The sequence below is a fragment of the Oncorhynchus kisutch genome, linkage group LG7 (assembly GCF_002021735.2).
Source record: "Oncorhynchus kisutch isolate 150728-3 linkage group LG7, Okis_V2, whole genome shotgun sequence".
NCBI classification, from domain to species: Eukaryota; Metazoa; Chordata; class Actinopteri; order Salmoniformes; family Salmonidae; genus Oncorhynchus; species Oncorhynchus kisutch.
In genome coordinates, this window is record NC_034180.2 from 38,911,667 (window position 1) to 38,934,174 (window position 22,508).

The 22,508-nt window shown below is 44.0% G+C and overlaps 1 protein-coding gene across 8 annotated transcripts in view; it reads left to right on the forward strand.

Annotated features, from left to right (window-relative positions):
- LOC109894602 (probable palmitoyltransferase ZDHHC14) overlaps positions 1–22,508 on the forward strand; it is an 84,544-nt gene that overhangs the window by 39,522 nt on the left and 22,514 nt on the right. For all 8 annotated transcript variants that reach the window (XM_031829071.1, XM_020488208.2, XM_020488207.2 and 5 more), the window contains exons 3-4: positions 3,814–3,974; positions 21,125–21,280. In XM_031829071.1, coding sequence (XP_031684931.1) covers positions 3,814–3,974; positions 21,125–21,280 — 317 coding nt within the window. The remainder of the gene's footprint in view (positions 1–3,813; positions 3,975–21,124; positions 21,281–22,508) is intronic.

Here is a 22,508-nt window from a genome sequence, read left to right on the forward strand (position 1 = left end):
ATTTAGCTCAGTTACCTTAGCTTTCTTGGGAACAGGAACAATGGTGGCCCTCTTGAAGCATGTGGGAACAACAGACTGGGATAGGGATTGATTGAATATGTCCGTAAACACACCAGCCAGCTGGTCTGCGCATGCTCTGAGGGCGCGGCTGGGGATGCCGTCTGGGCCTGCAGCCTTGCGAGGGTTGACACGTTTAAATGTTTTCCTCACGTCGGCTGCAGTGAAGGAGAGTCCGCATGTTTTAGTTGCGGGCCGTGTCAGTAACACTATATTGTCCTCAAAGCGGGCAAAAAATGTATTTAGTCTGCCTGGGAGCAAGACATCCTGGTCCGTGACGGGGCTGGTTTTCTTTTTGTAATCCGTGATTGACTGTAGACCCTGCCACATACCTCTTGTGTCTGAGCTGTTGAATTGAGATTCTACTTTGTCTCTATACTGACGCTTAGCTTGTTTGATTGCCTTGCAGAGGAAATAGTTACACTGTTTGCATCAATACCCACCTCTCAAATCTTGGCCAAAATTCTTGAAGTTTTGGCTGCATGAATTTATACTAGTCGACCTGAGATCATCTGAAAACTGAGATGGTTACTTTTTTACCAGCCAGTGTTTGAACATTGTTGGTTCCTTAGCTTCAGCTTTGGACTCCCATCCTCCACTCAAGCACCAAAGAATGGTAGGCTTATAATAGTGTGGCCAGGTTGGTGGGAGTGCTGGCTCCCACCTTCTGACCCTGGCTGCGACCCTGGTTCTGTAGCACCGTGGATATGGCCAGGCTCCCAAGGTGTTGCCATCTGGAGAATGGTGATGGAACAGGCCTCTGCCATAAATCTGCTGAATAGTCAATCCACCAATGCTCCCTGATTCACAATATCTTTGCATACCTAGTAGTGTTTGGCCATACTCGTAATCGTATCTGTAAATGTACAGTTTATAGTCGGATCAGATGATATTGGTGATCGGAGATTTTTATTTTTTTTATATGCCTAAAATACCTCACTGCACGTTCTCACTGCAAATTAGGTGTGTGTGTGTCTGTGTCCCTCAACTTGCAGCAGGCAGACATGTTTTCTGTCACTCAGCGTTTTCATTATTTTTACTTCATTTTTTTATTTTTTACTTTCCCCGCTTGTAAGATATTTGACACATTTATAGCTTGATTGCAAACGTTCTTGCTGTGTGATTTATCATAGTAGCAGGCAGCAATCTATATTATCAGACCAAAAACATGGAGGAAAAGTGATCGGGTGAAATTATGGAGAAATACAACTTCACTCTCCAATCAGGGCAATCAATCAAATGTATTCTTACATCAGCTGATGTCACAAAGTGTTGTACAGAAACCCAGCCTAAAATCCCAAGCAGCAAACAATGAACCCAGGAAGAAACCTAGAGAGGAACCAGGCTATGAGGGGTGGCCAGTCCTCTTCTGGCTGTGCTGGGTGGAGATTATAACAGAACATGGCCAAGATGTTCAAATGTTCATAGATGACCAGCCGGGTCAATAAATAATAATCACAGTGGTTGTCGAGGGTGCAACAGTTCAGCACCTTAGGAGTAAATGTCAGTTGGTTTTTCATAACCGATCATTCAGAGTATCTCTACCGCTCCTGCTGTCTCTAGAGAGTTGAAAACAGCAGGTCTGGGACAGGTAGCACGTCTGGTTTACAGGTCAGGGTTCCATAGCCGCAGGCAGAACAGTTGAAACTGGAGCAGCAGCACGGCCAGGTGGACTGGGGACAGCAAGTAGTCATCAGGCCAGGTAGTCCTGAGGCATGGTCCTAGGGCTCAGGTCCTCCGAGAGTAAGAAAGGGAGAGAGAGAGCACACTTAAATTCACAAAGGACACCAGATAAGACAGGAGGGATACTCCAGATAGAACAGACAGACCCTAGCCCCCCGACACACAAACTACTGCCGCATAAATACTGGAAGCTGAGACCGGAGGGGTCGGGAGACACTGTAGCCCCATCCGATGATACCCCCGGACAGGGCCAAACAGGCAGGATATAACCCCAGCCAATTTTCCAAAGCACAGCCCTCACACCACTAGAGGAATATCTTCAATCACCATCCTGAGACCAGGCCAAGTATAGCCCACAAAGATTTCCTCCACGCCACAATCCAAGGGGGGGCGCCAACCCGGACAGGAAGATCACGTCAGTGACACACCCCTCCTAGGGACGGCATGGAAGAGCACCAGTAAGCCAGTGACTGTATTAGGGTTAGAGGCAGAGAATCCCAGTGGAGAGAGGGGAACCGGCCAGGCAGAGGCAGCAAGGGCGGTTCGTTGCTCCAGTGCCTTTCCGAGTATCGGAACGGATATGAGTAAGCAGGATGAACGTAGAGCCCGCCCTGTTCTTTACAGACAGGCAAAGTAACCAGATGAGTTCTTTAGACCACGTAGAACCTCGCACATGACTGACATGAGAAAGGTGTATGCTGGCACCTGAGTTTGTTTTTCTTCGATCACAGCTAATTACAAAAAATACTTTGATCATAATTGTATCCAGAAAGTTGCCCATATCCGTTACGATACTCGTTTTGTCTTTTTACTCGGCACACCCCTATTACCTAGTATTTCCTAGCATGCCATGTTTTCAGGTTCTCACATAGTGCCAACTAACACTGATGTAAACATGACTATAGATAATTTCCCCTCTCGCCTCTGTCTACACATACAGGGATGTATGCTACCTTTCTCCCACTTATCAATCTCAGCAACCTATCACTTCCTTTTAGAGTCCCTAACTTGGCCTTTATGATCAAATGTGATTTTGCTTGGCATTGACTTTCAAACCACAGTCAATGAATGAGAGCGTAAGTACTCTGTGAAAGGGAGCACTGCTGTCCTCCCGCTGCAGGCATCTTCCCTCCTGCTGTTGAACATCATACTAATGGAATAATAATAATAATCCTCACCTCTCTGTGCCCTGTTCCATGTCATCTTGCCTCATAACAATCCATCTTCTCTGAGAGACTAAAGCATGTTTAGGATCACCTCTCCTTCTATGTTGTGAATTTGGGGACAGTTCAATGATGAGCGTTTTTGATAATGACATTTTTTGACGTGTGTTTGAAATTGAGCGGTTTTACCAGTCCGATCAGGTGCTGTTCCTCGTCCTTCTATTCCTGGGCTACAGTGGTCACATCATTCAGATGGGCTAGTGTGGTACAGAACTTTTTGAGCAAGGCTCAACTCTATAGTACAGTTTTTCATAGTAAGTGTCCGAGTTAAAGTAACAGAATGACTTTTTGTTTGTTTGATAAACCATAAGGATTCCACATCACACATTCATTAATATCCCCCTCAAGGAATGCCTCACATCTGCCCCCCCGGCTCCTCGTCAGTAATGAAATCGGAAGTGACAGTGCATGGCCTGGCCATATCAGCTCTAATGATAAAGCGATTACAGTAATAAGTACCTGCAAGATCAGACCTAACTAACGGGATAAAACTCAATGATCTGTCATTAGATCAGATTACAGGGCAGACACTGGGGAAGCCCTGGCCCAGGAGGAGGAGGGTGCTGAGGGGGTGGGATAGAGACAGGCGTCCGGATAATTGTCTGTAAACGGAGGTCATGAGTCTCCATATCTAATATCTACGCTCTGCTTTGAAATGGGGCTGGGCGTGGAGGATAATTATATCCACTTCCGAAACGACACTTTCTTGGCCAGCAAACACGTGCCGACGATTCTCATGATAGTCGTATGTTTGACTTAGCGCAGCCTACTCTGAATACTTCAGGACTTGCATACACTGAGGATCTGTGAGTCTAACTCTGCCTCTCTCTCTCATCTTTCTTTCCCTTAGCTGTCCCTTCCTGTCGGTGCAGCTCACCCCAGCCATCCCAGTGATAGGGGGGGTGCTATTTGTCTTTGTGCTGGGGACTCTCTTCAGGACGAGCTTCAGTGACCCGGGGGTCCTGCCCCGAGCTACACCTGACGAGGCTGCAGACCTGGAGAGACAGATCGGTAAGAAGACTTCTATTAGTTCTATGTAGTGTATTTATCCCTCCTTCTCAATCATCCCTGTCCACAAACACTCCCTCCTAGGGATGTGAACATTAAAACGTTTAAACCAAATTGGGATCCTTAACATTAAGAGAAATCCCTAACCTTTTTTTTATTGTTGCAGAAAGTAAACAGCATAGTGCCCTCAAATGCAACTCTGGACCTTGAAGCCAGTTCCACTGCATTTGATCATTTTCCCCCTCTAATCAGGGACTGATTTAGACCTGGGACACCAGGTGCTTGCAATTCATTATTATCAGGTTGAACAGAAAACCAGCAGGCTCTGGACCTCGTAGGGTAAGAGTTGAATAGCCCTGGCATAGTGGGTCAATTTCAGCAACAACTAAGAGCGTTGAAGCGTGAAACTAACTTCTCCTCTGTTTTAGTGCCCTGGCTACCACACTGAACAAACTCATGCACGTTCGCAGGTACTGTGAGAGCAAACTGTTGCATCTCGCTCATCTTTAAAGCCTAATCACTGATGATAGGCCTTGTTGAGTGATTTTGCAAGCCAAGATATTGCTAGGTACAGAATTCCATTGCTGTTGATTGAAGATAGATGGCCCTAGTGCATAATTCTGATTCTGTATGCCTGGTGACCTACCTGCCTATACTGTGCCCCTCTCCACTCTCTCCGTTCCTCGCTTTGAAAGATGTGAGTGTTTGTGTTCCCGGAAGTGTGGCAAACGAATTGGTCTCCTCCATCCTAAAAATACTGAATCTCAGGAGTCGATTCTTAGGGGAATCCAATTTTCACACTCAGAAATGGGAGTCGACATTGTGAGTCGATGTGCAAGGAGTTGAGGAATCCGTTATTTTAGAGTCAACCCTACACTACTACGTCATCGTCATTAACAGTTGAAAAAATGGCAGAGAAAGGCAAGCGACAGCAGCAAAGTCCTGTATGGCAATACTTTTAGAAGTTAAACGAGGAAATGCAAACATTGCGAGGTGTAATTAAGGTACAGTAATGGTAGTACAGGTGCAATGATTATTAACCATCTGAAATGGACTCGCTTTGAGACCAATTTGTTTTCTATTCGTCATGTCCCTACTCAATCCCACACGTGTCTCACACACATCCTTCTTTTCCACTCCTCCTTTCCCTGTCTCCCTCCTTCTCATGTCCTCACCATATCTTTCACTGTCTCTCTCCCCTTCCCTCTCTCCCTGACCTCCACCTGCTATGCCCAGACCAGTGGTCATGTTGTTAGCTTTGACTGATGCCTCTCCCCCTCAGGCGGTGGTGTGCCAGTTGTCCCCTGGCAGGTCAAAGGTCATCTAGTCTCATTATGGAGCAAGCTTCTGACAGCCTTTTCTGCTGCTGTGGGCTGAGCCAGGAGGAACTCTCCTACTCCTCTGACATCTCCAGAGTCACAACTGTGAGAGAGAGAACTGAGAGCAAACACAGTCAAACCTAGCTTTGCTCTCCTCGGTCTCCTGTAAGCCTCTCGAGAAGAGCCTAAACCAGAAGAGCCGTTCTGAGCTGCTCTGTGGAATGAAGCTTTGCTTAGCTATAGAAGCTGCCAAGTCTGGAGCTTCCCTGGATGATAATGATGATGAGGCTGATGATGAAATATAGAAATGGTATTGTAGGTTGGTGTTTGTTCAAGTGTCTCTCTGTCTGGCAGGCAATCTGTTTTTTTCCTCTTTCATTGAGACCTCACATTTGATACGAGACGTGATCAACTTTATGACCAATAAATACATTTGGAAGTATATGCCTATATCGTTTCTCTCACTTTTGATAGACTCATGTTAAGCAGCTTTTGGTGAAAGCTAGCTACTGTACTTTCCCACTGTGAATCTCTTATATGATAATCTATATACATTAACTCCTTAGAGATACTGAGTGTACAAAACATTAAGAACAGCTGCTCTTTTCATTAGACTGACAAGGTGAAATCTATGATCCCTTATTGATGTCACTTGTTAAATACACTTCAGCTACACTTCAGTCAGTGTAGATGAAGGGGAGGACACCGGTTTAAGTAGGATTTTGAAACGTTGAAGCAATTGTGACATGGATTGTGTGTGTGTGCCATTCAGAAGGTGACAAAATATTTAAGTGTCTTTCGAATTGGTTATGGTAGTAGGTGCCAGGCGCACCGGTTTGTGTCAAGAACTGCAATGCCGCTGGGTTTTTCAAGAACAGTTGAAAACAATTTGCTGTGTCTATCAAGGATGGACATCCATCCAACTTGACACAACTGTAGGAAGCATTGGAGTCAACATATGCCAGCATCCCTGTGCAACGCTTTCAACACCTTGTAGAGTCCATGCCCCAACGAATTGAGGCTTTTCTGAGGGAGAAAGGGTGTGCCACTCAAGATTAGGAAGGTGTTGTTAATGTTTTGTATACAGTGTATTATGCTCTTATCTGTGTCAGGAGTCTGAATCAGGAGTTGTTCTTCAGGCCCTTGTTAAACAGCAGAGTGGTGTTTTTATTCATCTTGTTTGGAGACTTAAGCTTTGGGAGGGAGCGGAGGCATGGTAGCACTCGCCCTGCCCCCCCCCCCCCCTTCAGTTAATGTCAACGTGTGTGGTATCAGAGAATGCACTCTGAATGAACTCTGCCCTGCATCTGCTGTGGGAACTTGAGCCCATTACACCTCTTCAAAACTACGTCTCCCATGTTCCTACAGTGTAGTAGCTCTGTAGTCCATCCCAGGAGCACCTACCACTACAATGCCCATGTTTGTCATTGTCAGCGTCCAAACAAATTGCCTCTTGCCCAGGTCCAAGGGTATATCTGTAGTGGTGTACCAAGCATTGATTTGCAGCTACCTAGATCCAGCCAGAACTGTATATTTACCTCTTCTTGATAGAAACCTCTGAATCCAGCTATTGCACAATGATGATTTTAGGAGCATGTTGGGGCACCCATCCAGGCCAAGTACAGAGCATTCCTCCAGTTTGTGAAAGCTGCAGTCCTGACTAATGCTACCCATACAACCACCTCAGGCTATAGCTCTTTTTTCAGGAATCCCAGGTTCAACCCACTGACAGAAAAAGATCCCTGGTTGTTCTGATAGTGAGGAGAGAGGAAAAAGCCATGTTAAAGGTTCAATCAGCTAAACAACAACAAAGTACCCTCACTGCCAGTGTTTTGTAAAAAGCTGAAGAATGGGTCTGGAGAAATGGAATCATTCTCAAATTCATAAGCTGCTATGGATGCAAGGACTGACCATCCATGATATCAAAATGATAGCTTTAACCATGTTTTGAGGCTTTACAGTTTTTAACATTTACTTTGTTTATGAATATTGGAGTAAAACAATCTTATGTTTTGGGTTTTGATGGGGTAGTGAATAATGAATTTACAAGTCCAGAAATGGATGTCGCAACTGCTGATTGACCCTTTTTAAATGCCGACTCTCTGCCCCCCCCCAACCATTGCCCACTGTAATGCTCTATTCATGGTGTGGCTGGATGATATGCAGATGCATTAGAGCAAATCTGTTAGCACTTACCCTGATCCAGCTCCTACAAGGAGTTGGCATCCTCTCTTCTGGACGCTCACTCACTCGGTTTCTTTGTTTTATCTCGGTCTTCACTCCATCTTCACATTCCTGGATCCATCTTTCCCCTCTTTCTCTTTCTTTCACTATATTGCATTAATCTCTCTGGCCTGCTCTCGGTCACCAACTTTTCCATCTCCCTTTCCATCAAACACACACACATACGTCAGGGCTCATTCCTCACATTTCCAGACTGTATTTCTCAGGCTGACTGTTGTACTGTTCCCATTCCTCCTCAGAACAGCCCAGACAGCCTTGCTTTCCTCTCCACTAGTAGTGCAGCATCCTTATATAACTATACACACACACACACACACACACACACTAACAGCAAGTCTCTAAGGAGAAGACTGGCCTTGTCTGCAGAGGAGCAAGCCTTGTTTTCTCTTATTAGTGGTGCTTTCTCTCTGTGTGCTTCACAGCATTAGGAGAACGTGTGAGTATGCAGTGTTGACATAACATGGTTTGTTGTCTGCTCTTCTTCGCTGGATTGATTAGCATTCCACAGCCCACTCTGCTGCTGGTATGAAATAGTCGCTTCCTTTACAGCGTATGGTGTCATGAAGCTGATGATGGGTTTTAACTGTCAGTGTTAACAGAGTTGTAACTGTGCCGACACAGACTAGAAACTCACTGGCAACTCGGCCTCATGTCATCTCCCTGCCTGCCTGGGTTAATATGTTGTGGGAAAATACCAGAGTCTGGCAGCCCGTCAGTAAATGGGCTGATAGAGCCACCACTTCAACTCAAATGTCTGTGTTTTATTTTTACAAGCCCACATTGTCTAGCAGTGTTTATGTTTGAAACAGACTCCTGGGCCTATGAGAGATGAGAGAACATAGTATCTCATCCAAAAGTATTTATTGTTAACTGTATTTTGGTTCTGTTTCTTTGTTGTTTTTAATTAGTTTGATTCCATTTGAAAGACAGTGTTGAAGGTAGCGAGCCGTGGGTTCACAGGACCAGGTCTGATGTTTTGTGAGTGAATGACTAAATATAGGCACATTGAGTCATGGATCTGGTTCTTCTGGAATAATGGAGGGACTGGGTCACAGAGGGAGAGAGATATAGCCCCCTAGACACCACTACGAGAACATAACCAACAAAAATGGGTCATCTCCTGCAGCTCTGTCACACGCTGGGTATGTACATAGTCCATGGAATGCTTTGAGGGGTACACCTATAGAACATCCCTTGGCAGTAGTAGGCCTTACTGTAGGCCCTACTTTATTACTGACCGAAACCCAGTCTCTCAGAGCGTTCAGTCAGCCCACTGACACCCCTATCAGATCACAGCAAAATCTACACTACCGTAGAGAAGTTAAAATGCTAATTGATCATTAGAAAACCCTTTTGCAGTTATGTTAGCTTAGCTGAAAACTGTTTTCTGATTTAAAGAAGCAATAAAACCGGCCGCCTTTAGACTAGTTGAGTATCTGGAGCATCAGCATTAGTGGGTTTGATTACAGGCTCAAAATGGCCAGAATCAAAGTACTTTCTTCTGTAACTCGTCAGTCTATTCTTGTTCTGAGAAATGAAGGCTATTCCATGCGGGAAATTGCCAAGAAACTGAAGATCTCATACAACACTGTGGACTACTCTCTTCACAGAAAAGTGCAAACTGGCTCTAACCAGAATAGAAAGAGGAGTGGAAGGCCCCGGTGCACAACTGAGCAAGAGGACACGTACATTAGAGTGTCTAGTTAGAGAAACAGACACCTCACAAGCCCTCAACTGGCAGGTTCATTAAATAGTTACGCAAAACATCAGTCTCAACATCAACTGGGAAGAGGTGACTTCGGGATGCTGGCCTTCTAAGCAGAGTTCCTCTGTCCAGTGTCTGTGTTCTTTTGCCCATCTTAATATTTTATTTTTATTGGCCAGTCAATATGGCTTTTTCTTTGCAACTCTGCCTAGAAGGCCAGCATCCCGGAGTTGCCTCTTCACTTTTATCTCAAGTTGAGGGAGCGTGCAGTTGGCATGCTGACCTCAGGAATGTCCACCAGAGCTGTTGACTGAGAGAGATTATTTCTCTACCATAAGCCGTCTTCAACGTCGTTTTAGAAACATTTTCAGTACGTCCAACCGGCCTCACAACCGCAGACCATGTGTATGGCTTTGTGTGGGTGGACCTCCACATCCGGCTTCTTCACCTGCTGGATCATGAAAGACCAGCCACCTGGACAGCTGATGAAACTGGATTTGCACGACCAAAGATCATGGGAAGCTCATCTGCGTATTCATTATCCTCACCAGGGTCTTGACCTGACAGCAGTTTGGTGTCCTGACCAACTTCAGTGGGAGAATGTTCACCTTTGATGGCCACTGGCATGCGGGAGAAGTGTGCTCTTCACGGATGAATACCGGTTTCAACTGTACCGGGCATATGGCAGACATGGGCGAGTGGATTACTGATGTCAATGTTGTGAACAGTGCCCCATGGTGATGGAGTTATGGTATGGGCAGGCAATAGCTATGGACAATGAACACAATTGCATTTTATCGATGGCAGGTTGAATGCACAGAGAACGTGACGAGACCCTAAGTCCCATTGTTGTGCCATTCCTCAAGGCATATTGACATTTGAGAGAGGCAAAAAGTAATCGCAGGTCTTGATTGGGAGAGCTTGCTAAAACAACAGGTGAGACAACAACAGCTAATCAGCTTGTTAGCTTGTCAGCTTGTCAGCTTGTTAGCAACAACAGCAGGTAAAAATGGCGATGACTAGGCAGAGAGGGTCAGATTAACTACACACAGAGCCTGAGTTTGCGGCTGGGGCCGACAAATTAAAAAATAAAGAAACAGAATGGAGTACCGTGATTAATGGATAGTCCAGCAGCTATGTAGCCAAGTGATCAAGTGCTTGTGTTACGTTGTTCAGCTTATGTTATCAGAGCGTGTGCTGTGAGCTCTTCACATGGTGAAGTAATGTTTGACCGCAACTGAACTGCTGGTTCCTTTATTCCCAGCACCCTCATTAATAAGTAATGCTGTTGTCTTCTATTCAAAGTGGTACAGGGCTCAAGTTCACCTCTGGTATTGATCTGTTGTGAAACTACATACTGAATGGGACAGGACAAGGTGCCTCTTCAATGTTTCCCTATGTCTGGGATGCAGTGTTTGTGTCCAATTATAGGAAGTGTTGTGTTTTCGGTCCTGTCCTCAACTTTCTTTTGAGGAAAGGGCTCAGCGGATAAAGCCTGCTGTGTAAGTCAATGAGCATCTGTCCCTGCTCTGAGTGTGACTGTGAACTGAGGACTAGTATATCGATCACCACTGTTGTTACTGCAGCTCGTCTTTCCATTCATCATGTCTGTCTGTCTGCCATATTTAGCAGTGCAGGCCCTGGTTCAGACGTGGCATGGCTGCAGAGACTGAGAGACTGGCATCCTCCAGGCGGAAGCATGCCAACTTCAAAGGCTTTCATTACCGGAACCAGGCAGGATATGTCTCTTCTGCTGTGCGTGCCAGAGACCTAGCGATAGGCTAGCCAGTAAATGTCAGAGGATGTTTCTAAAGCCAGTGGCCATGCTAAACTCCTGCTCATATCCCAGTGTGTGTATGATGGAGAGGAATATAATGAGGATTCACTGACATTTAAGGTTCTTATTGGCTGCAACTGGACCCTATATGATTATTTTGAGCGTTTCCGTCAATGCTGCTGAGAAATCAAACAATCCATGTTTGTGTGTTTGTACGTGTGAGTGCATGCTGTGTGTTGTCGACAAATGCATTCAATCAGGAGGGCTCTACTTATAGTTCACAGCTCTCCTCTCCATCGTTCTCCATCCTCCCACCCTTCTATCCCTCTATTCTCCTCCTGCCCACACTGGCAGACAGACCATCCTGTTACAGGCGGAGCAGAGTACTGTAGTCTCACCACAGTACTCTTGTCTGCCTGTCAGACATGTCTTTAGCCCTCAGGGGATGTGCTCCAAACTGTTTCCTCCTCAGTCACATGGTGTGACTGGGCATGTATCACTGTCTTATACAGAACATCACAAAGTAGATTGACTGACACCGTTTTCTATCAAGATAAAACTCACAATGATGAACCTTGTCTCTTTGCTCCTGCATAATATTGGCAACATTTGAGTTAGTATTTTGTGGCTAGATACAGTTCTAGAGTCTGACTGACTGATAGCTGCTCTGGTAGAGGAGGAGAGGGTTGAGTGACTGCCTCCAGTTAGAGTGAGGATGTGGAACCGGTCTCGTTGAACCAGAGTGAGGACGTGGAACCGGTCTCGTTGAACCAGAGTGAGGACGTGGAACCGGTCTCGTTGAACCAGAGTGAGGACGTGGAACCGGTCTCGTTGAACCAGAGTGAGGACGTGGAACCGGTCTCGCTGAACCAGAGTGAGGACGTGGAACCGGTCTCGCTGAACCAGAGTGAGGACGTGGAACCGGTCTCGCTGAACCAGAGTGAGGACGTGGAACCGGTCTCGCTGAACCAGAGTGAGGAACTGCTTGCCATACACACGGACTCAATACAAACTTTCTCAACAGAGACGGCCTCAAGTCCTTACCAAATGAGTGGTAATCTCATTTAAAACATCTGATCAGTAAGGCTTTAAAACACAGCCTACGTTACTGTGTTCTGCTACACTACTGTCACATTGATGCTGGGAATTGGCAGGTACCATGAAATTTATGTGCCGATATGTATTGCGTATCTCACGATTGTATATATAGATGTAGGTAGATATTCCTATTCAATACTGGGATTTTAATTGCGATTTTATGTTCTAAACATTGCTCACTATATGTCTGCTGTAGAGGGACAAGAGAGAGCATGATAATGAGTTTTGATCAGTCATGGAAATAAAATGGCTGAAAACATGTTGGCTCACTATTTAAAAAGATAGAGAACAAGTTACGCTACCGATACTTGGAGTCAAAGTATTGATATTATATCATCTAAAATAATAGCACTGTATGTAACTCTTCCCCCCCCAACACTAATTGCTACATTGGCCCCATTGTTTGAACCTGAACAATGGCCGGTTGGAGAATAAAGGAGGTTCTAAAGGCCTCCACTTGATCTGATCTGTGTAAGTGGGCTTGTGGAGTTCTTTACAGCCACCCTCCATTAATCCATTGTAGCTCCTCTCTAAAGCACTCGGAGGTGGTTATTAACTGACAGGGAGAGAGTGAGGGGAGAGATGCTCTGGGAGAACAGGGAAGTGAGATGGAGAGAGTGAGAGGTGCTGATAAGTGTGTGTGTGTGTGGTAGGAGCCTCTGTCATCCACAGCAGTCTCTTTTCTCTCCGCGTCAGTGCAGGGGTAGGATATAGCAGTGTGTCACAATATCCACCGACTGACTTCCCCCATGGTGAAATGTTGATTCAGAATTCAACCAGGATTTCTTCTTAATTCACTGTCAGAATTCTCCAAGGTTCCGTTGCCAGGGGTTACCATGTGTTCTGTGCATTGTGTGGCTTCACTCTTGATGTCTTCATACGTTGTCTGTACATCTCTATATGTGCTAACATCAAACAGTATGTTCATGATGTCCTTGGAAGGAGAAGTTTGACTGTTTAGATAGGAAGTAATGTTCTGTTCTGGTTTCACAAAGCATCTCTGGGATATAATGAAATCCCATGCACAATTTCAATGGACCTACAGGTCTATTCTTCCAGTGTTCATGTGGTCTTTAATTGAACATCCACAATTCCACCATTTGTCTCACATCAGAAAGCGACGGCCAACTGCACTGATCTGTCTAACTCGCAAACAGTCATGAGATAGCATATTGTTGCCCAACTTCTTTTTAGCTTTCTTAACATTCAAAACTGTTACCAAGGTGACATAGACCACTGAGAACCCCCCCTTTCATCCTCCATTCAGAGTTAATTTTACCAAAAACCATAAACCTTTTGCTTATATTGATATTTTTTTTCATGGGCAAGTCTTCACTGCCTAATTCTACATCTAGCTAAGGTGTTTTGTGGTGGTAGAATCGGTATTTATTCAATTCAAAATGTGCACGTAAATGTCTGCATGCTGGCTGAACCAGTCTCAAATCAATCCATATGAAATGAAAGGCAGGAATGTTAACATTGTCAGTTCACACATGCCATACAGAATAGTCCCTCTAGCTAGCTAGCTATTGTAGTGAAGTTCTAGCTTATGCACAAATTAGTTTTAATGAAATCTGTCAGTCAGATACATGCTGATATCTGAGAACCGTCTCATAACTTTGGTGCCGTACAACTTCATCAACAACCTGGCAAACTAGCTACCATATGGCCATTCAAACAAGCTTGCAATAGGATGTTGGTTGGAGCAAGTTTGCTCAAGTGATCCAACATGGTTTGCCATAGCAGCCAATGCGTCATAGCTACCGAGAGTGGAGTGATTTTTCAGAAGTGTTAGGAGAATACGCTATTATTATTATTATTATTATTATTATTATAATAACATTTTTTAGATGAGTTCCACGTCTTACAAGACAGATTGGTCTCTGCAATTTGGGATCCTTGGGAGTAGAGGTCGAACAAATTATTTTTCAACGCCAATACCGATTATTGGAGGACCAAAAAAAGCCGATAAATTAAATATATTTGTAGGTTGGAAAAAGTATGAACCCCAAGGCTAATGACTTCTCCAAAAGCGAGTCAGGAGTCGACTAACCTGGAGTTGAATCAATAAGACGAGATTAGAGATTTTGGTTAGATTTACCCTGCCCCATTTTTAAAATAAAATCACAAAATTTGAGTTTGCTATTTACAAGAAGCATTGCCTGATGTGAACCATGCCGCGAACAAAATATCTCAGAATTCCTAAGATTAACAATTGTTTCCTTGCATATAGCTGGAAAGGGCTACAAAAGTATCTCTAAAAGTCAGTCCACGGTAAGACATAGTCTATTAATGGAGAAATTTCAGCATTGTTGCTACTCTCCCTAGGAGTGGCCGTCCTGCAAAGATGACTGCAAGAGCACAGTGCAGAATGCTCAATGAGGTTTAAGAAGAATCCTAGAGTGTCAGCTAAAGATTTACAGACATCTCTGGAACATGCTAACATCTCTGTTGAAGGGTCTACAATATGTTAAACACTAAGCAAGAATGGTGTTCATGGGAGGACACCACGGAAGAAGCCACTGCTGTCCCAAAAAACATTGCTGCACGTCTGAAGTTCGTAAAAGAGCACCTGGATGTTCCACAGCGATACTGGCAAAATATTCTGTGGACAGATGAAACTAAAGTTGTGTTGTTTGGAAGGAACACACAGCACTATTTGTGGAGATAAAAAGGCACAGCACACCAACAGCAAAACCTCATCCCAACTGTAATGTATGGTGGAGGGAGCATCATGGTTTGGTGCTGTTTTGCTGCCTCAGGACCTGGACAGCTTGCTGTCATCGACAGAAAAAGGAATTCCCAAGTTTATCAAGACATTTTGCAGGCAAATGTAAGACTATATGTCCAATTGAATCTCAACAGAAGTTAGGTTATGCAACAGGACAACAACCCAAAAGACAGAAGTAAATCAACAACAGAATGGCAGAAGAAAATACACCTTCTGGAGTGGCCCAGTCAGTCCTGTCCTCAACCCGATTTGAGATGCTGTGGCCTGACCTCGAGACATCCCACGAATATTGTGGAACTGAAACAGTCTTATAAAATTCCTCCTGACCATTGTGCAGGTTTGATCCGCAACCACAGAGAACGTTTGGTTGAGGTTATTGCTGCCAAAGGAGGGTCAACATGTTATTAAATCCAAGGGTTTACATACTTATTCCAACCTGCACTGTGAATGTTTACACGATGTGTTCAATAAAGACATGAACAATTATAATTGTGTGTGTGTTATTAGTTTAAGCAGACTGTTTGTCTATTGTTGTGACTTAGGTGATGATACAATTATGACCAATTTATGCAGAAATCCAGGTTATTCTAAAGGGTTCACATAATTTCCCTAACCGCTGTTTAAGGATTTATTTAATCTGACCGACTTGGATAGGTCTCCACCAATATACTTTCTCCAATCCTGTAACTTGATATCAGTTAGGCTGCAGGCCTATAATGTTGAGAAAGGGAAGGAGTAGGAATATAGGCCTAAAAGTTATGTCTGTTGGAAGAGAAGCGAGGTGTTCTTCTGGCTGAAGTCTAGATTGATGGTCTCTGTGGGCTAGACACTCCCTTTCCCTTACCCCTCGTCACATCCTTAAACCTGATTCTCTTCTCTGGGAACAAATAGAAACCAGTTCTTCAGAAATGAACTGAAACAGCCCTCATTTTTTCATTGGTAAAACTAAGCAGAACAGGGTGGAATGGAATCTCAGGATGTTTTCATCATAGTCAGCCGGGAGCAGAAAGCTCTCTGAACCCTTTAGGGCACGCTGTCATCTTAGGGCTGAGTAATGATTTTAAAACAGTCCAGAAACAAAGCCTTTTGCACAAAAATAACTCAGCCCTACTTTACAGAGCTGTATTTCCACTTCAGTAAAGTTCATCTTGCTTAATTGTATTCTTTTTCACCTTGTAATCCCGTGATGTGGGGGGAAAAAAAGCACATCTTATCCTTTTAATTTTACAATGGCGGTTGGCTATTACAGTGGTTGACACGCACGTGCACACACGGCATTCTGTGGCCCAGAGGTACGAGAGGAAGTAGCAAGGGTGTGTGCCTGCGGCAATAGGAAGTGTGTTTGTGATGTCATAGTAAATGCTCAGTGTTATCATTAGGAAACCTGCTCTTTGTTACCCACTGAAGAGGAAAGTTTCCTTCAACTAACAGTTTAAATAACTGCCAAAGCCTCGATTTCCAGGACAGGAGTTATGTTATGCAACAAAAAAACATACCACACACACATTTTAATAAAACCCACCTTACATAATATTTTTCTCTTTTGATTGCCTATTTCTGCATTTTAATGTTCAGCCAGCAAAGGCTTCCTCTGGAAGATGGTTTCCTGTCTCTCTGGTCTCTGTTTTTTTTTTTTTGGCCTGTCTTGAGGATTATGAGCGATAAAAGGGCTCCGATGAGGCCTTTTGGATGGGGCCTCGTGGCCCATGAATAGAGATGCTGCTGCTGGGATAGTAATTGCAGCCAGTTGAATTTACCAAATGGTACCAGACAAAGAGAGAACGGAAGCCATAAGTTGTCGAGCAATTAGTGGCCTGGGTAGGCCTCTGCTGTTACTGACGGCCCCTGTCTACTGTATGCCTCTGCGTACTGGGGACACACACTCAGACCACTGTACAGTACGCCTGTATCTGAGAGGCAGAGAGTACTTACTCAGGGATAGTGTGTCTGGATGTGCTCTCCTAGTCTCCCGTGGGACTAATGGGCCTCATTACCTCTCATCATGCAGACGTACAGGAACCAACAGCATCTGCCTGGGAAGTCCTGTACAGAGAATGGATGCTCCTCAATAGTCATAAATTACAGGGCTTCTTCTCCTTGTCCCCTTTCCCATATCTGCAGTGATATAAATGGTGCATTCATGCAGAGTCTCCTTTAAAGTAGTCTCTATTGTGAGGATTTAAGTCGATGCCAACTGCTAAGGGCACACAACTCCAAACTAACACACTCATCAAGACTGACAGTCTTATGGGGGCGAGACAGTTGCCATGGAGTCCTGGAGCCCCCTGAAGAGAGAACAGTCTGACCTGTGTGTGGCTGACACACACACAGTCTGAAAGATGGAGGATGGCTTGTCAAGATAAGATAGGGCCTGGAATGTTTTGCTGGTTATTCATATTTTGCTCCCCAGGGGTGTGAAAGTAATGCTGGAAAATCAAGATCACAAATATCACCTATTATTATCCCATTACTTGGTTGTGATATCGACTTGACTTTCAGAAATCAGAAGTAAGCACTCGTCTGTACAGGCTACCCTTCTCTTTGTTCATAGTTTTAAGTCCAGTGTCTCTCAAGTATTGGCTCAGCCAATGTCTCAGGTCATGGTCTTATTAAATCTGCGGTCAGTGTTTTTTTTGTTGTCTGAGTGAAGGTCCATCTGCTAATGCCCTGTTCCCATCCTTTCCCCATCCTCTCCCCATCCTCTCCCCATCCTTTCCCCATCCTCTCCCTATCCCTGCAGGATAGCAATGACATGTTCTTTCTACCCTGTCGAGATGGGGCTGGGTGGATGCTTTGGCCTTCAGTCTCTGCTCTGCCTCTGTGTGCTGGTTAAGCTGTACCACTGCCCTCCCTAATCAACCCCTTCATCACTACTCTCTTCGTTCCAACTCCATCCTCTCTGTCTCAGACAGAAAAACTACTGTTAGGCCTAGATCCATTCTGTGAAATATGGAATGTTCTGGATAGGATCACACCATTATACAAACCCACCAGTCAGCAGAAAACGCTTTCCTCTTAGAGGTGTCTGAGGTGTTGAACATAAACTCATAGTTGTGACTGAGAGTGGAGAAGGAGCATATCATTGGGTGATTTAGAGGCTTGTTTTCACAGAATTTGAGAGAAATTAGTTGTGATTCTTTCCTTTATAAAGGTGGTTCAACTTGTTTAGCCTACCTGCTGTCAGCAGATCTGGCTGTATGTGATGCCTGAGGATACAGGTGCCCTGGGCCTGTATCCACAAAGCATTTCAGAGTAGGAGTGCGGATCTAGGATCTGTCCATAATCATATTTATTATGACCTATGTAAAAGACAAAAATGATCATAGATCAGCACTCCTACTCTGAGACACTTAGTGGATACGGGCCCTGGTCATGACCTTTAACCTCACTAGCTATTGAGCTCCATCTATTTAGAGCCTTCAGTATTTGCCTGGGTGTGTTTGTGTTTTTAGATGTGATCTTTTAGACGAGAGAAGCAGGTGAATGTTTATTTCACAGTCAATAGTACAATATAAAAGGATTAGGCTACACTCAATGTTATTCCTTCTTGTTTGTCTGTTAATCTTTCAGTTTACAGTACGTCTTGATACAGTTGTAGCCAGACAGTGTTTTACAGTTGATGCTGGTGGTTAGGCTTGGGAATTGCCAGGGACCTCAGATATTATCGCGACACGTGCCAAAACTATATGTATTGTGATTCTCACAATTCTATATGTATTTCGATTCGATACTGCGATTTTTTTTTTTTTTTTTTGCAATTTGAAGTTCCAATCCAGGGTTCTTTTCTGGCTAAAAATGGGGCTTGGGTGGTGGGCGTGGCAATAATTGTGGTCGGCCATCGGTTTTAAAGCTAATTTCCTTCAATTGCACACATTTTGCCATGCAGCTGAGAGAAATGTTGCCGTTTCAACGTGAAAAAGTGCTTAGGCAGACTGCCCAAGGATTGAGAAAATGAGTTTTGATCAGGGAAATAAAAACGCTGAAAACATATTGGTTCACTATTTCAAAAGAAGATGGGGATACAAGCTATAGGATGAAAATATTGGAATTTTGGCGCAGGTACAGCCGACACGCGCTAGCTAACGCTATCTACAGTAGCAAAAATATATATATGTACTTGGAGTCAAATATCGCTATAATATTGCGATATTTAACTGTATAGATTTTTTTCCCCATCACTGCTGGTGGTCTAGCTGAGTGAAATGAGTGACTTATGTTTGTAAGAAGAAGCAGCAGCAGCAGTAGTAGTCTAGGCTCCATGCCTGTCAGTCCATGAACATTTAATTCGCTGTTCATCACAGACAGGGGCTTGAAGTGCACATCATGGAGAGCTAGGGAGCTGTTAAATGTATGTGAGGCTAGATGTGATTTTTATACAGTCATTACAGAAGCTGTGACGCTTCTCATTTTAGAGGCAGCTTGATGTCCTTGATTGGCATTTATGGACATGTTTCCATAGACGTCAACACAATAAAAATAAACGATGATGAGGGGTCCCTCTATTGAGCCCAGTACATTATACAGTCTGAATAGCATGCAGTTCAGTTCAGCAACATCACCTGACCTTTCTACTCTCTGTTGGAAGCTCTGACGGATGTAGAGTTGTTAATTCTCCTCCCACTCATTCACTTACCTCCTGGTTGACTGTATCCCTCATTATGTATGCAGGAGGAGAGGATGGAGGGAGTGCATTGATCACTCTGAACATGGGCTGAAAAGAGGGCTCCTGTTGAGTTGTGCACACACACCACTCCAGCTTGGCCACTGTGTTTTAGAGGCACGCAATGATCCACCCACACACACTCTTTCCCACACACTCTACCACACGAGAGTGGGCTTCAGAAATGAGCTTGGCAGTTATACCTTTTGTGCTTTTCCTATGTTCATACAGGGCGTTCACTCACGACTCTAGAATGTAGAGAAAACGGGGCAATTCAAGAGGGTGCTACGAAATGAATGTCAAAACATTTTCTTTGCCCCATGTCATTATATATCACATACAATGAATCATTACATTGTTCTCTACAGTATTATAACCTTAATATAGTGGTTGTGTTGATGAAATGACAATGTTAATTTGCTGTGACCATTGCTAGTGTAGGCCACACCTCTCTTGGTTGTAATTTCTTCCATATTTGGCTTTGGAATGTGGTACAGCACAAGCTTTATGCATGTTGTGGATATCAAATAGATTTTTGATTGATCTGTCATTTTCATCTCCAGATCCTTGGCTTTCATTGGCTATATTGCCGATCAATCCACATTGAGGGGCTGTTTTCTATGGCGATTTTAAAGGGAAAGACTCAAAATACACAATGAAAAATAGAAAGAGATTGTCTTCTCAGAGGGTGGATATTGAAATTTGTAAATAAATATATATACATTGTTTAATTCTGCGGATTTCCTAATAGTAAAAGCCCATGTTTTCACTCAGAAACCTGCAGCCACAAGTTAGCTTGTCAGTTGCCATTCAAAGTAAGCGCCGTTCTGTCACGGAGCAGCGCCACGGTGAACCATATAGTGTAGATGTATGGGGTTTGGATTATTGTTTTCCTGACGCAACTCTCTATTGAATGAACATATTTCTCTAAATTTGAATGAAATAATCATTTTATGGGTGATAACCCTACATCATATTTTTTACGTAATCATCCACACAGTAATTTCTCTTATTGTTGTCATCCTCTCTGCTGCCAAGCCGTTTTACTACATTTATGACTGTGAGGGATTTTATTAAAGCATTTAATTCTGTTGAGAAAATAACCTGTTTGACTTGCCAAGGTGCTTCCTCCAGCTGAGACGTTTATTGTGAGCTGAGTGCAGAGTGAAAGGCATGTTGTTCTGAGCAGGTCAGAATAGATCAGTCACCGTGTGACGTCAGGACAGCAGGTGCTGAACAGCTCTCTGGCTGATTCTCTTTCTGCATTCAGAGCCAGATATAAATTTAGTAATGAACCAACATTTTAAAAAGGCTTTTCACTCTGCTGTTCACATGACCAATACACTACTAACAAATAGGTCTAGTTTATTGTGACCGTTCCATTTTGACTTCACTTTGGTTCCTGTAGAGGCTTGTATGGACAGAGACCCTGTTCTGCTCTACAGTGCCAGCTTTTGTGCAGGATTGTAGTACCCTCCTCCCATACACGACGTGTTGGAACTAGCCAACTCTTCAATAGCATGACAATGAATGAGGCTAGGATTGAAGTGTATTGTTTGCCAAAAGTAGCAGACTGCAATTTAATTTCCCAGTGATTTAAGTCTGATTCTCCCTGACAGATGTAGCCAACGGCTCCAGTTCGGGGTACCGTCCGCCCCCCAGGACGAAAGAGGTGGTCATCAATGGGCAGACGGTCAAGCTCAAATACTGCTTCACCTGTAAGATCTTCAGACCACCACGTGCCTCTCACTGCAGCCTTTGTGACAACTGTGTCGGTGAGTCACTGTGTGGGCCACACATGCTGGGAGGGTGGGTGGACTGAAGGTGAAGTGGGTGTGTGTGTATGTATGTACTCCTGTGTGTGCAAATGTGTTTGCCTATGTGTGCAGATATTTTTCTATGTCTCAATTTGTGTTTGTTTTCTGCATGTTTGTTTGTGCTCTGTATATACATGTAGCTAAAAGCTATGTCATGTCACGTCACAGGGAGTAACATTCCTCCTTAGGAATGTTAAAAGACTATCGACTTCTATGGTGTTCGACAGATGAAGCATTGGTCTTCGAGCCTTCTCTCCAGGGCCACCTGAGACTCAGTGATCACTGCTCAGCCTCCACAGAGCCACAGCCTCCCTCTTGTGGTGTTCTCCTGTTCTTTTCCCAGAGACCCCATTTGGCTAGGGATTTATGGGTTCATTAACACTGAGCAGAGAAAGATGGATGACACAACTGTCATTATGAAATCGGTAGCCCCCCTTGTTTCATAACTCATTCTGAATCACCCCACCTCCCCCAGGCCTGTTCTGTCGTGGGGAGATTGGGGCTTTTACAACACTCAGAGGGACATTGTTTTCACTGAACAACTTTCTCCCATCCTCCTACATCTCCCTTTCTCCACCCATATCTTTTTGTAGTGGAAAAGCAGGCCATTACCTGAAGCAGTAGAGGAAGAAGCAGGAGGATTTGCTTCTCTCTTCCACACAAGCAGTGAGCATGCTCTCTCTAGGTTTCTCACCTACTGGCTTGTCTGAGATTCTGTGGCTAACCTAGGGCTTTTCTCACCCTCTTCGAAACGAATCAAATAAAATGGTATTGGTCACGTACATATACTTAGCAAATGTACTTAGCAGATGTTATCGCGGATGTTGCGAAATGCTTGTGTTCCTAGTTCCAGTCTGGAATATACACTACCGTTCAAAATATTTGTCCATGAAAATAACATCAAATTGATCAGAAATATAGTGTAGACATTGTTAATGTTGTAAATGACTATTGTAGCTGGAAACGGCTGATTTTTGTGTTCCAATGACACGTTACGTTAGGTAAATCAAGTTGATCATTTTAAAAGGCTAAAAACCCTTTTGCAATTATATTAGCACAGCCTAAAACTGTTGTCCTGATTTAAAGAAGCAATAAAACTGGCCTTCTTTAGACTAGTTGAGTATCTGAAGCATCAGCATTTGTGGGTTCAATTGCAGGTTCAAAATGGCCAGAAACAAAGTACTTT